Raw genomic sequence first — 15869 nt, 5'->3', positions numbered from 1 at the left:
ATTTTGTCTGAATATAGGCTGGGTCCAAAAATTGGGCCACCGGTATCAAATGATTGAAAGGGGCAATAAGTCATAGCGATTTGCACATCTAGAGTTGGACACTGCGTGATAGCTTTGCAGTGTGAGCGGTGGCAGTTTTGTTGGGGTGTTATCAACTTTTTTTTTTCAAAATGGCCGCCAATGTGCTTGTTACCTTATTAATTATACATGAACATGTACAATGTGGTAACAAGCATGTTTCGGCCGCCAATTTTGTTTAAACAGCAATAGCAGGCAAAAAGCTGCCCCCGCTGCAATGCTATCACATTTTCGGACTACAATGAGCATTATTTGATACCGACCAAACCCCCAGGTTGATGACCTAATACATGTACACTATACATGTACATGCACCGTGACATACATGACATTGGGATGGGGACGGCCCGATGTGCCCCTCCCCCCCCCTAGTCTTGAGGAGGCCTCCACAATAGTCAGTTGCTATGCTATACTTGAGTTAACTTGAGCTCTTTGCAACCCACGCGTCATCAGCTACTCTTTTGCTTTTTTCGATCCATGATGACACCAATACAATGTACATGTACATGTACATGTACATGTACACGTAAGTCTACTGTTTCCCGATGACAACACAGTACAAAGTGTACATGTACATGTATAAAGGACTCCTCAGATTTGGGAGTCCGGGGGAGCAAGTTCACTGGTCCGTGTTATAACCAGGAATATGATTATTCTGCCATTATTGAATGCTGACCCCAATTCGGGCGTTCACCTCGACTCGATCAGCATATCCCATTACGTACGACTGTGTTACATGCAGGCCCGGATCGGACGTTTTTCGTAGACCCTAGGCACCAGAGTTCCCAAGAATGGAGAAGGAAGGGGAAAGGAAGAGGGAACAAAGTGGAGAATGTAAATAATAAACACCGCTGCTCAAAACTCCCCGAATCCAAAATCAGGTTCTGCAACCCATGGCAAAAGATTGTACATGTACATTCTAGCTGTCATGTCGGCACAAGCTGCCGCGCGAAGTCGCTTCATATACGGGGATTGACAGCTACAGCCATGCAAAACACCAGCACGTGCTTGCTCGCAGGCAGTTACGAATTGAGCTGATTCTTACTAGTGACGACTCAAAAAATGATAGAGAGTCCAGCTACAATTTTGATATTTGCGCCACAGAGCATCTGCAATCCAAACATTTCCCGGGGCTCTTAAGCGTCCCCGGACCCCACGCCTTCAGGGCTTCGCGCACGCATATAAAAACAAATTCCACCATTCCATGTATATATAATTGTTTTTCTTTTTGTTTGTTTTCTGGTCATATTTTTTTTTTCATTTGAGTGTTTAGGCCTATGCCTTTGTATTTTCCCATTCCGTGTTTGTGTGGTAATCTTGTAATGTTGTTTGGGTTGAATAAATAATAATAATAATAATAATTTAAAGACCCCCATGCAGTCTGGGATCAGGGAACAGGCCTGAACAAGGTATGCGTAACTTGGTACTGAGCATGTACATGCAGTTTTGCGACAATGAAATACAAACTTAATAGCTGGATTGAATTTTGTATTTTCGAGCAATTTTAAAAATTAATTTCGAACGATTGCAGTACAAGCTCTCAATATAACAAATGAATCATTCTTGCAATTGTCCCGTGATATAAAAGAAAGAAAATAAAACAAAAAGTTATGTGGCGATAGCCAAGTCTTCAGGAGTCGGACTTATGACCCTAACTCAATGAGCCCCTTACCGACTTCCATATAGAACTCTTCTGGGACCACCACACCTCCTTCCCTGTCCATCCATGTAACTCGAAAGTCAGGCACCATAAAGGGAGGAAACGAGGTGGCACCCTAAGCCTTGCTGCCGAGTCAGCAAAAGAACCCCGTACCTATACGCAGATGCCAACCTGGACTTCGCAGACAGTCCCAACTTGTGAGTCAGCTTACCGACCGACCGAGCTAACTGCTGTTGGTAAATGACGACGGGAAATTAATACTCTTAAATGACAGAACAGCGGGCATCGAAAACCAAAAACGGTACCAAGCGGTTTCGAACCCCAAACCCCTGGGTCCGCTGTCAGACAGCTTAACAACTAGGCTGTTTCAGTAGGTGCTTTTCTGTTTGCTTTTAAAACATGATCCTTATTTCCGCAGTGGGAGTGTTACTTTGTGTTTCATAGCTGCACGAAAGATGCATCAGCATCGCGCTATAGCCTACGCATGAATGCTGTTACGTAACTCTTTTCTACAATCATTCTTATGTTCCGAGCAGTTGACTATTCAGAGTCACAACGAACAATTAACCTTACCAAGCTCGTCCTGATTCTGTCTCATCAATTGTTTTGCGTCGCGCGTCTTTCGGCCGGCACTGGCATATCGCACTGATTGAGTGAAATTCTAGCAAGTTTCCCCTACCTCATTATATTGATATCAAACTACTGACCCGTTTACAAACTATTTACGAGGGAATTTTGTTTGTCTCATTCTAATTCAGTTCCCTTAGCTAGCTGGGGAAAATTCATCTTTTCTTGTACTTGCGCTAAGTCTAGGGAATGATGCCATTATAATACATATTTTAATAAAATATTGTACTTTGTTTCTCCACTTTTCAGTGCTATTGAATACATTTTAGTTGCTGGGACAATCGAAAAATACCTCAAAATCTTCAGTTTTTTCCTCATCACTACAAAGTGGGGGATGATAAAATAACCAAGTCCAAAAGTGTGAGGGGTATATACCCCCACCCCACCCCAACCCGGTAATTACGCCCCTGATGACGGCGCATGGAGCCAACGAGCCTGCCACTTGCATTTTTCTCTCTTTTTTTTTCGTGTCTGGGTTGCCATCATGCGCCTTGACTCAAGTCTATGTGACTGACGATTCACGGTCAACAAAAGGCCTTTGAGATGAAACAAAGCAAATCAATGAACCTTTGGCGACTGAACGATCTCAATTAGGGTCGTATTGTGTACTTAACAAGTGAGTGTATTTTATTTTTTACTAACAGCGTACCTGCACATGTAATACGCCAATTGGTGGCGGCGAAACGTTCTTAAAACTGGGGGCATCACCAAAAAAGAGACATTGGCTTAGAAAAAAAGCAACTTTCGTCGGTGTGAAAGAGGAACGCCACCCTCTTTTTTGCACAAATAAACAGAGTTGAAGAATTATCTAGCGGCTAATAATACGGCCGGTAAGTTAACGTCGATGGACTGTTAAGCTCGGTCAGGGGCTTCTAATGTTGTGTTTATCGCGGCAGGCTTCACCGGCGCGTTAAAAAATCGCAACCTGGAACCGTTGCTTGTCAAATACTGGGTATTGATCTGTATTAAGATCAAATTGTTTCCCCAACATTTCGGTTGTCCAGCTTCAAACAACCGTCTTTCTCAGGCATTGTTTTCGATTTGGGAAGGTGAAAAGATGTTACCCCACTATAGAAACGCACTATTGAAACGCCCGAGATAAGCTTATTGACGGGTTTCAAGGGGCCAGGGATAACCATGGGATTATCATAATTGATTGGTCCATCCAGAGTTGATGCGGTGACGTCAGGGATACCCTCCCAACTGATCAAAACAAGACTCCGTTTTAATCTCTGGTCTCTATAATGCCCTAAAATCTCTTCGGTTTCTGGTATGGAGCTTGCCGCAAAAGTGGTGCGGCGACGCGTTTTTTTTTGTACTTTTTTTTTCTTCTTTCAAATGTCGGCTGATGACCGCAAATGGTGCCCGACTAAATTTAGTAAAAAATGTATGGGAGCCCAGAAAGGCCACATAAAGCTTATACTCGATCGTAACCCCATATAAAAACAAAATTGTGCGCCAGCAGGATTCCAGTCAAACAAGTGAGTTTGGCGGTTTTGAGACACCATCATTAAAAAACTGTTTTAGTTTTGCCGACGTGCATGGCTACGGCCAAGCGCGCGCAGACCAGAAACCGGAGCCTTTTTTTGGCCTAAGGTTTTTTAACACCACTTTATTGCAACCTCAGTTTGATTATATGTTAGTCATGTAATGTTTTGCTTTGTAACGTTTGCCGCTCACACTTTGATAACTACTTGTTGGCAAAATGCCAAAGTGTGCCCTCTCACAGCATGTTTCGATCCGCTGTCAGTTATTGTTGCTAGTTTCAATAAAATGGTCCAAACCAGTCACGTGAGGGCGCACTTTTGTCAGTAACTTCGTGGACCAAGAGGATACGAATTGCAGCCTATCGGAGAACAGGAACACACGATTTCGAACCCAGAACTACATTAGAGCTGGCAGCTTATCATTTTGTTTTGTTGCAGGCTAGTAAAACGGTCATTTACCGTAATACGTATGCGTGAAACATATCATGTGAATAATTAAATGTTCACCGAATATTAAATAACTTCTTAGAGTTGAAGTTCCACGGCGACTAGCGTGGCTTTATTGTGTTATACAGTCAAGGTGCGGGAGTCCAAGTGCTGCAGGTTGCATGTTCAAGTATTACGTTACCCCCCCCCCCCCCCCCAAAAAAAAAAAAAAAAAAAAAAAAAAAAAAAATAATAATAACAAAAGTTGCGAACGGGCATAAAGCTCATTGTTCATGTTGATATAGATGTCAAATAGCCTCTCTGTGAGAAGCAAAATGAGGGACGAACGCGATCAATGGGAATCATGAATTGTTAATGGGACGATTCTAAATGCGGTACCTTCCTCCATCGATTGGAATACGTGGACAATAAGACTCACGCACTACCAATGGAAGACTGTAAACTTTCCTCGATATAGGTTATATTGAGAATTTATGGACGTCTTTCAGCCGATTCATAAATGCCTTGACGTGAGACTTGAAACCGTTTTGGTTGTCATTCTGGACGGCCAGTCGTTGTATGAAAAGAAGATGGCGACACGCCTTTGCTTCTTGGCTTTGTTCGCCCTTCAGTTAGTTGGTAAGTTGACATGGCGGACTAAGTACCTTGATCAGTTGATCAGATGTTGATATGGGTGATCACAGTCGTCTGCACACATGCACACTCTACATGACGCAACATTAAAATGGATTACAATTTAAACTAGTTGGTTATTTGTTAAGTTGACATGACAGACTGTACCGTGTCCTTGATCAGTTGATCAGATGTTGATATGGTTGCTGATCACAGTCGTCCGTACGCATGCACGCTCTAACATGGCTTAACCCTAAAGGGGCCGGGTTATTTTGACCATCTCTCAGCCGGGGGGGGGGGGGGGGGGGGGGGCGGATTCCGCCCCCCCCCCCTAAGATCTCGGCCATCGAGTGACGAAAAATTTTGAAACTCGGCACATGCATAGAGCAACTCTTCCTAAACATACCCAAGAAATTTCATGACTATAGGTCAAAGGGTTTTGGAATTATGGCTAATTAATTATTCATATGTACGAATGGCAATTCTGCTCTGTGTACACGACGTATATGCGAAAATTCAGTTTTCACGGCGCGTAGCGCCGAAAAAAATTTCGCTACGCGGCAACCCGTGGTCCGATTTTTATGTTTTTGGTATCAAAAGATGCGCAAAGCTCGAGGCTAAAAAGTCATAACAGCTCGGGTCGCGAAAAAAGTTTTTTTAGAAGCTATCACGGAAAATGTTGAGGGGGGGGGCGGATTCCGCCCCCCCCGGCCCCTTTAGGGTTAAACTGTTACACTAAAATGGGCTCGGCGTAATTTAAACTAAGGCATCTTAATTTGTGTAGCCCAAAAAATCTGTAGAACAATACCTTGGTTTTGAAAACCCTATTGATGGGGCTATATCTTGATAATTGATATCTTGACTTAACCTTGAAGCTTTTTTTTAATAGTTAGTTTTGTTTGTACAGACCAAGACGTTTTGTTAACCACGACTCCTATTTCTCTGTTTTTTTCTTATTTGCTCACTGCAATTAGCCTTTTAAAGAGGTTGTGGAATGCTCGAAGACATTTCCGTCATTTTTCGGGTATATGTAGCCTAAGGTGTGATGAAATAAAAACGACTATTGTTTCTGTCATGAAATGAGTACAAAGGGTACTTTTGAGAGCTGTTTTTTTCAGGTCCAGTTTCGACCCGAACGTGCAACTGTGTAAAAGTCGTCGTTGCGGGCAGCAAACAAAACACAGTAAATCGTGACGTAATAAACAGGACTCGTGTATGCTACTGTGCATCGGGAGTCCTGTTTATTACGTCACGATTTACTGTGTTTTGTTTGCTGCCCGCAACGACGACTTTTACACAGTTGCACGTTCGGGTCGAAACTGGACCTGAAAAACAGCTCTCAAAAGTACCTTTTGTACTCATTTCATGACAGAACCAATAGTCGTTTTTATTTCATCACACCTTAGGCTACATATACCCGAAAAATGACGGAAATGTCTTCGAGCATTCCACAACCTCTTTAAAATATTATAATAACAGGTACTAGGAGGGTTAGCTCGTTAGATTTGAGAGTGTATCAAAACAAAAGTGTATGGTTACTCCAAAATATCCCCCTATCACACCACCATTATCCCTAAAAGGCTCATTCCCGGGCATACTCGTGACGAGTCCCCTCCCTGCTGAGTTATACGACTCCGTGTGATTTTCAGGTATAAGCAGCGCCCTCAGATGTCATGTTTGTGACAGCTTGGATGGTCCTGGCACCGACTACTGTGCCGAGGTGACGTCAGGCGTAGACAGTACTGACCTCACTGGCAACGTTTCCTATAGCGACGCCAGTTGTGATAAATACTGCATTGTGAGTACACAATCAAGTTTCTATTTTTTTTTATTCTTTCAAGAAATGCACGTAAATTGGTTTGGTAGGCTTTCAAACGAACGCATTTTCCACCACTTATTTTTGAGAATGGGTTATGCGATCACGAGCGACAGTGCATAGGGCGGTTGGATAGGGCGAATTTCTTACAACAAAGCAAAGTGAAAGTCTTACTTGGTTTAAAGTTAGAAATCACACCAAACTCTCTGTGACATAAGCATCTGTACTGCTGACGTCACGCTTTGTTTACGTGTGTACCTGCCTATGGGAAAGTGCACATGTAAACAAAGCGTGATGTCATCAGTACAGAGGCTTATTGTTTCCTATGGCATGCCGTCTTTTAGAAGAAAAAAAAAATAAGGTCATTTCTGTGAACCCCATGCATTGTTGGTTCGCAACTTGGTGTATCCGTGAATGGGTGACACCCGGATGACAGAATGGGAATCATGTCCCGAATGCTGATTTCGAGAGGGCGCAATTCGAATTATGACTGGGCAACTTTGGATTTGAATCGAGATCTAACACATTGTGTTTATGTTTGCTTTGTTTTCTCGCAATATACATCATCACGTTTTTTATTCAACATCTGTCTTTAGATTTTGAGCACTTTTGATGGTTCAAACAAAAACAATGCACAAATTAAAACTTGTTACTGTACCTTTATACATGCATACAAATGTCTGCTCCTTTAGGCTGTACACTTCTTATCTGCTGCGCTTGGACGCAAGACATAACTAGACAAACAATTTCCATTTTACTCTATTCGGTTGGGTTCCCAGAAAACCGAAGTGACCCGAGGACCCGAGTACCAGGACCAAGCCGACTACGTCCAGTCCGTGGCGCGGACCTGCGGTTCTCAATGCATCAATTACTGCTACCCGCTGGAGAAAATGGAGGTTTGCGTCCACTGCTGCCAGACTGATCTCTGCAATGGAGCATGCGCGCTGAACTTTTACACGGCGATTATGACTGGGGGATGGTTGTTGGTGACTTTGCTACAAACTGGTTAATGGCCGCGATCTCTTTTCAATGGGACTATGGTAGCAGACCAGTAAATAAACTTCCATAGACCCCAATGGTAAATGCTCCCACTTCAAAAATTCGGGAAAAATACTCACAACTCTCCAAGGTGTTCGAGACACACATCAAATTAAAGCTTATTTCATCATCTTTCATTTTCTGTTCAATTTACGGGAAGTCAACTGATGACTTTTAGGAGAAATTTCAATCTGAAGACGATCACCCCTGAAAATAGTCCTGAAGCCCATCGCCATTTTGAAAAAGATGCCTACACTCCATTGCAAAATAGAGCGCTTTTAGGGTCCAAATTACATCCAATTTACACTGAACTGCAAGCTCCCAGTCCTGTGCACGGCTTCCACCCATATTTTTTTACAAACCCTCAAGTTCATGGCCCACAGCATGCTCAAATACCGAAGATTTTGAGGGCATGCAAATCGCGATACTGGTCTGCACCCTATAAAGAAGCGAGGTTTTGAAAAAAATCCCCAAAACACTTCTACGGCACGAGGAAGGATGGATGACTCATATTTCATCAAAAAAAAAAATCTCTGACTGCGATTTCTGGCCTGAAAACAAGCCCTCTGTTTGCGGCTACCTTACTGTAGGGCGCCCCCAACGGGAGTTAATTGAGTTTTTGCTCCTTCCGACCCCAAATTACCCCCCCCCCCCCCCTGTTCGCTCGAAACTGTTGTGATCGGACGACGGTTCATCGGCCCCATTGAGATTTTGGGCGCATTTGTTGCGGAACCGCCATTGCTGACCCCTTTTGAAACGCAGCCTCCCCCCCCCAGGTTCCGCCCCCTTAAAAAAACACTGTCGTGGAATGTAATGCGTCTGCGCAAACATTTTGACTACAAACGATGGAAGGCGCCATTTTGAAACTATAGGTAGCAGACCAGTAAATAAACTTCCATAGACCCCAATGGTAAATGCTCCCACTTCACAATTCGTGAAAAATACTCACAACTCTCCAAGGTGTTCGAGACACACATCAAATTAAAGCTTATTTCATCATCTTTCATTTTCTGTTCAATTTACGGGGGGTCAACTGATGACTTTTAGGAGAAATTTCAATCTGAAGACGATCACCCCTGAAAATAGTCTTGAAGCCCATCGCCATTTTGAAAAACGATGCCTACACTCCATTGCACAAATTGCGATTTGGCCGGCGCAGGCAATTTCGGACCGATTTACTGGTCTGCACCCCTATGGAATACGTGCATGTGACGTAACTGGACCAAATGGGCAGTGTATTTGACAGTGTAACGCATGCGCAATAAGCCTCCTTGCCCCACCTACACGCAATTTTGCATCGCCTTAGAGTCACATGCCTGCACGACATTAGTAGCCTTAGTTCGAAGGCGTTTTTTATCACCAGCTTTGTTTTTTAAACAATTGGTTTTTGTACTGAATTCTTTAGCACCCAATCGGAGAAAATACACTGGATCTTTTCAAATGTTTACGACATATGTTTAAGCTAAAGCGCGCATGCTCAGTATGACGCAAACAATCAAAACGGACCGGTGTGTTTGTTGCCACCAACGTCTCAAAAAATTTGCAATGTGAGGTATTTTTATTTAATTCCTAACTTATTAAAAAGATGGCAATAAATCACGCCCTCTGTCTATGACACTTCTAAATAATACATGATACTCTTGTAATTGACAATCTTGTAATGAAATAACTAGATATAGAGGCGCATCAGTAAAAAAATGACCTATTCGATAAGGCCAAAAAAACAAGTCTCCGGTTTCTGGTATGCGCGTGCGTCGCCGTAGCCATGCGCGTCGGCAAAATGAAAAAGTTTTTTTTTCAATAAAAGATGATGTCTTAAAACCGCCAAATTCACTGGTTTGACTGGAATCCTGCTGCAGCACGATTTTAACGTGTTTTTAGATGGGAGTATGATCGAGAAGAAGCTTTATGTGGACTCTCTGGACTCCCGTACATTTTGCACTAAGTTTAGTCGGGCACCATTTGCAGTCATCAGCCGACATTTGAAGCTAAAAAGTCAGGTAAAAAAAAAAAAAAAAAGCCGCGTCGCCGCACCATTTTTGGGCAAGCTCCATACCAGAAACCGGAGACTTTTTTGTCTGGCCTAACATGGAAGTCACTCAAAATGCAATCGTCTTTTCCCTCAAAACAGTAGAATGGGTTCATTTTCAAATTGAGTATAGAAATGATTCTAGGGGCGGATCCAGGAATTTTTGCAGGGTGGGGGGGGGGGGGGGGTCATCATCAAAACATTCTGAATTTTTTTTTTTTTTGACACTTGATATCCAAAAGTCAAGGGCGGGGGGGGGGGGGCTCGTACCCTATCTTCCATGGGGCGCTGTTCAAATCCGACGATTATTAACACTATATATTACAGAATAGTGTACAAAAACCCACAAACCAAGCTGGCTCTGTCCGTACTTTGTGCACAGGCGCACATTATTTCCATTGTACTTTTGTTGGGTGTCAGAACCAGGGAGGAGCGGGTTCGAGTTATTTTTATGAATTTGTATGAAACATAAATAGACAAAGCCGGGGTGAACCCAAAACCTTCTTCTGGATCCGCGCCTGGTTTTGAAGCATGTCTAGGGAAAAGACACTAGCAATACTTTTGAGAAGAATTCAGAAGTAAAGAGAGAGAAAAAAATATCCACCGAGTCCAAACCGAGAATTGTTTACCGAGTATGGAATGTATCACATGTACTATAGCCAGTCGGTCCATCACCGCCACTGTAGATGTTCGAAAATCTTTTGATTATTTAAGACAAGAAAGGAGTATGGCGACGGTTCTCTTAGACTATTGGTGAGTGTACATGAATGAAGAACCGTTTGGTTACAATCGCAAAGAATTTAAGGGGGCCTACTCTAAAATTCGCTAACAAAGTGAAAGCTCGATTAACAGGTTCTTGAATTTCCTCTGCAATAAAACACAACAAAAAGTCACAAACACAAGTCCGTTTATTTTGAAATAGCTGCCACGCTATTTTATTGACGAACTAACACAGAATTCAACTTGAATTCAGTAATTGAACTATAAGAAAGAACTATAAGACACCAGATTTGTGATAGATTACAATTGTTTTGTTTAATTTACTGACCTACAATTGTTGGATTGGTTCTTAGTGCGATACAACTATACATGTATTTGTGAGACGTATGCTCAACGTGTATAAAAACCTGCACCTATCTGTAGCGTGCTGCGAACAAACTGCACTATGTTGCAGGCGCCCGGTGGCTGGCGAAAACTCTATACAATTTTGTTAGTAGGCCCCCTTAGTGTTGAAGACAGCTGCATCTCATGGAGCCTTGACTTAAAGGACTCCACTGAAGTAGCTTCCCTGACTTCTGTAGGAAGTAAGTTCCACTGAGCTGTTGTTCTTGGTAGGAAAGATAATCTGTAGCTGTCGGCAGGGTAAACAAATGATATTGAAGGTAATTTTCTTGTTGAGATTGTGTCCCCTTTGGAATCAACTTGTCATTGATCAACATCAACTGCGATTTTATGGTGAATGGATTTGAAGAGCAAGGTTAGTCTGGATATGGTTCTGCGTAATTATTTAAATTGATTAGCGTTTAAGAGAATAAGACAAAATGTTACCCTAAATGATCATATTGTGATACAAAAAAATATGGAGGGAAATGCAAACTGGGGTCAGGGGTCAGGGAAGTCGAATTATTATTTGCGCGCAAGTCTATAGGAATGCCTCCGAATGGTATAATTTTGGTTATAATAATACGTGTAAAGGTACCATTCAGGAAATACGTTATCGTAATTTCTTCGCACGATGGGAGACATCGGTCATTAGGGAGGCATTTTCATGTCTCCCTAATGTCACAGCCCTCCTTTAGAGGCAAAACTGTGCTGTCGCAATTAGATTATATGTGTCGCTCGTGGTCTAATTAGTAAATATCCCGAAATTCGTGGACAAGGACAAGGGAATATTGGGTTAGGGCACATTAAAGCTTGAAAAAGTTTTGCAAAAGTCAATGGGAATGTCTCCCAAATGACCCATTTCCCGTAATTATTATTACTACTCTATATTATTAATCAATTAATTCAATTATAAACCTGACATTCAAACTGACAAATCACCCATAAAGGAGTAAATGCAGAAATAGTATCTATACTACTACGTCTAGCCATTGATAACTTGTGGCAGCGGGAAAATGAATTTCCAGTTGTCCGTTGCCGGATCCCATATCATTCTCGTCCTTTTCTGGTCGCAGGTACCTTAAGAGGAAAAGAAATTGCAAACAGCGTCAAGAGGTTTTGAAATGGCGGCATTAATAGTTTCTGCGCAGCGTTATGATTCATTCATTACTTTGACACACATTTTGGATTTTGGAAAACAACTGGTCACTTGACTCGTGAATGTTAATCGGAAAGAACATTTAAAAGTAAGATATAAACCAACCACACAACCTTCCTTTATAAACTTTGGCGTCTTTTTGTGATTTCATGCGAGAAAGAATTTCGGGGTCCACTTTTCTGACTCCCAATCATCGGACTGTTCATACTAGTGGTGATTTTCAGCCGTAAAAGTGTTCGCCTTTTGCGGATGTGTAAAAAAACCACATTTTGTGCATTGGTGCTGTGTGTAATATTTTGTGTGACTTGTTTCGTGCATGGGATGAAAATGACAGGAACAACTTATGTGTACTCCGTCGTGTCCGATGTACACAACCATTTTTGTTTTCGTCTTTTCTCGGGAACGGTAAGACATTAGGTTGGTTTCCTTTCGACTAGAAGGTTGAAATAGTATAAGCAAACAATCCAAAGCATGAAATTGTCCGGGATTTCAGGACGCAGTGTCTTTTGGAGAGTGGGGATGGTGACTTGGCTACAACCATACGTATGAGACACGAGCAAACTCACATGTCAAATCATACACAGGATATATCAACAACACGGGACGAGCATTGGAAAGGGACTTTTCAACCTTTCATACCAATATTATATCATTTGCATTTGGCTTTTAACTTGCAGTTGATCGTTTCTGACTAGTGGTAAATTGACATTACTGGATGAACCTTTACAGAGGTGATGTTGGGGTATATATTGGGTATCAATGCCCCTCATTTCAGTTCCCCAGACTAACTTGATAATTCCATTTCCTTGTTGCAATAAAATCGAGACTTCATCCAAGTTTCTTTACCTCTAGTGAGTTTACTTGCGCATGGCTCGCTTCTTCTACTGCAGTTTTCGGGCCATTTTCTCCCATCTCTTCTTAGGAGTCGTCTTCGAACGTTTCCCGAACGCAAACCAACTAGATTGATTCCTCGTGGTCCAAGAAGTTAAAATACCGAATTTCGTGGAGAAAGTTAAACTTGGGTTCGGTGACAGTTTAGGTTTGTGCACAAGTCTATTGGAAAGTCGCCCTATTATAGCATTAGAAGAAATAATAATTATTATTATTTATTATAATGAAAGGTCTGGTTCTTACTGACTATTTTTGTTTGTTTACATTTTTACGATATAAATTATTGTATCCACCAACTGATTTTGAATGATATACATGTTCTTTTTTTTGGGGGGGGGGGGAAGAATTTTCGTAAAACGTGTGGCTCCCATTTTCCCCAAGGGCGGATTCAGAACACTTTTTTTTTGGGGGGGGGAGGGGACAAACGAAATTGTTCCCCCAAAAAGTGGGTCCAAAATCTACGGCGTTGGGTTCAGGGCCCGCTTAAGGACCCTGATTTTTTTTTCTTTTTGTGATTCTAGATGCTCTGTGGTGCGATCTGAGGCAATTTCTGACCACTTTAACCAATTTGTTTCGGAGGAAAAGATGGTGTTGTACGCAGTGCCTGCTATTATTGCGACATCACTCAAAAAAGAAAGAAAAGAAATGATTTGCATGATGTGAACTTTGTGCTTCCTGCGCAAAGGCAACTTTTAATACGTTTACCCCTGTGGGCTTTGAACGGACAAGACCGATACTATATACGGCTGTCCATTCTCTCGTTGTTGTAGGAAGCATGGCCCGGACAGGGGTGTTTCTCTTTGCAGCACACATCGTCAATGGACATGATTATTCATAAGAATATAACGATGACGTTACACCACTGCTATCACTCAGTCATGCGTAGGGCATTTCAAAGAACGGCTTTCGTCGTGCTGCCACAATGCCCTAGTGGATAGTGGAATGAACTATGTATCGCAAGATCTTTGGTTCGAGCCCATGCTCATTTTCATAAAATAGTTTCGTTGCTTGGAATAGGTTTAATTGAACGGAAACACTACGACAACCTTAGTGTTTGCAATCCACACGGAGGGCCAAAATATTCATGTTAGGGTGTGTGAAATGTGCTATTCATAAGATGGAATCTTGCTTCGGGGTTAAGTAAACCAAATTAGGTTTTGCCCTTCACCGACGGTGATTAGTTAATACACAATGAATGCTGAAAAAAATACACCCGGCTATGCTTCTGATGTATATCACGTGGGAGGGCAACCACCCGATAAAAACCCAGAAATATTCTGGTAACAGAAATCGTGTTATTTGCGGGACAGACATATTCATCACTGTATTGTAATATAATATTGTAGTTAAACGTCAGTACTCAGCCAGTGTACAAGAAAACAAGCGTTTAAGAAAACAACGAAAGAAAGTCATTTCAAAAGACGTGTCAAGTGACACATATTTGGAAATGTCTGTGAATTCACTCCCATGCGTTTGTCTGTTGTCGTTGGTTTGCAGTTTGTTGAATCTGTGAAAGGTACAAATACCGGCCGAATGAGAATCAGGTCCCGAAATGACTCAATGCTTATTTTGGGATTGTGTCACCACGAGAGGGCGCAATGCGATATATGACTGAACAACCTTCAAATAGAAATCGAGATACGACAGATTGTGTGTATTTGTATTTGTTTTCTCGAAATATACAGCATCCACAGAGCTCAAGCTTCATCAGCTTAAGTAATTAGACACCGTCCTTGGCTTTGGAGCCCTATTAATGTTAGTTCAAATGAAAACACTGCACATATTTTGAGTGATCTACTCTGCCTTTCAACGAAATTAATTGTCTGCTCCTTTTATTTAGACTTGTCAGTTCGGGCGTTTCATTCACAGTGCACCACCAAGGGTTTCCCACGGAGAGTTGATTTTTCCCAGGGCATTGTGTGAGACGGTCGACAAATTCACAGCGCGGGCTATTTGAAATTGCTAGTCTTTCCTGTCAGTAGTTTCTTAAGCGTATGATTTGAGTATCTGTTTGCCATTTTCTTTTCCTTTTTATCAGTATGAATTTTTTTGTGTAAGGCGGCTTAAAGCTTTGTCCCAATCCGAAACAAATTAACTCAAATGTCTTCTGATACTCTTTTAACAAATTGGCCGTGCTTTGCCGACCGCAAACTTGGACCGTCCGTGGCAAATTCTTGGTGGCGTACTGCATTGCGTAACGATCGAATTCCCATCTGCTTGGTCGTAAAACATTAACCTTTGTTTGGGCCCCAATTTCATCAAAACTGCACAGAACTATGATCTCACAGTCCTGTACAATAATCGAGAACCATTTGGTCACAAACCATTTGGCTACGCACTCCATCCACAGATTTGCGCACCCAACATTTTGCCTTAGTCTTCAACATTATGAAGCTGGCGCAGAACTTGGAAGAAGAATGTTACGATATGCAGGAATGCCTATTCTGCATATCACGAAGAGAGTACAGATTAAGCCGTTCTGGAATTTCCTTTCTAATAAAAATGCGTCAATGAGGCAGACAAAAGTGCTTATTAATTAGCTGCCAAGCTATTTTATTGACTAACTATTGCATTTCTTTAAAGGTTACAACGCAAAAGAGAAAAGACATAATTTAAGATCCCAGATTTTGGCCTAAAGCGTGATACAACTGTTTGCAAATAAATCAAAGACGTTTGTAACACGAGTGTGCCGAATAATCCAATTTGTCTCCGGAGATTTCTAAATAAACTTGCATAATTATTACAAACATTTAGTGGCGTTTAGAAGACATGTTTTTTTTTTATTTGGAACTATTTTTTTTTTTAAATATATGTCTAAATTTATCGATATTTTTTTCTCATCATCAAGACCACTGAGAATAATGGTAATTGAAAACATGAACCATTTTAAATTTCCTGACGGATTAGGGGAACTAAACTTGCTA

General features: G+C 41.7%; 1 protein-coding gene across 1 annotated transcript; it reads left to right on the top strand.

Annotated features, from left to right (window-relative positions):
- The first annotated feature begins 4660 nt into the window (after positions 1 to 4660).
- LOC119725963 lies at positions 4661 to 9178 on the top strand. Its single transcript, XM_038197590.1, has 4 exons — positions 4661 to 4917; positions 6561 to 6709; positions 7507 to 7767; positions 8962 to 9178. The coding sequence occupies exons 1-3, from the start codon at positions 4773 to 4775 to the stop codon at positions 7735 to 7737; spliced, it is 525 nt and encodes a 174-aa protein (XP_038053518.1). The 5' UTR covers positions 4661 to 4772; the 3' UTR covers positions 7738 to 7767; positions 8962 to 9178.
- Positions 9179 to 15869: the final 6691 nt, after the last annotated feature.

Source organism: Patiria miniata, unplaced genomic scaffold, assembly GCF_015706575.1.
Source record: "Patiria miniata isolate m_02_andy unplaced genomic scaffold, ASM1570657v1 HiC_scaffold_19, whole genome shotgun sequence".
Classification (NCBI taxonomy): domain Eukaryota; kingdom Metazoa; phylum Echinodermata; class Asteroidea; order Valvatida; family Asterinidae; genus Patiria; species Patiria miniata.
This window is presented reverse-complemented; position numbering and strand designations above follow the sequence as displayed.

What these genes read in the sequence shown, in the direction of transcription:
- LOC119725963 (XM_038197590.1), top strand. Translation starts at nt 4,773, where the DNA reads ATGGACGTCTTTCAGCCGATTCATAAATGCCTTGACGTGAGACTTGAA. An exon ending in GTTCGCCCTTCAGTTAGTTG is followed by an intron (nt 4,918 to 6,560) that starts GTAAGTTGACAT and finishes TGTGATTTTCAG; the next exon opens with GTATAAGCAGCGCCCTCAGA. An exon ending in GTTGTGATAAATACTGCATT is followed by an intron (nt 6,710 to 7,506) that starts GTGAGTACACAA and finishes TTGGGTTCCCAG; the next exon opens with AAAACCGAAGTGACCCGAGG.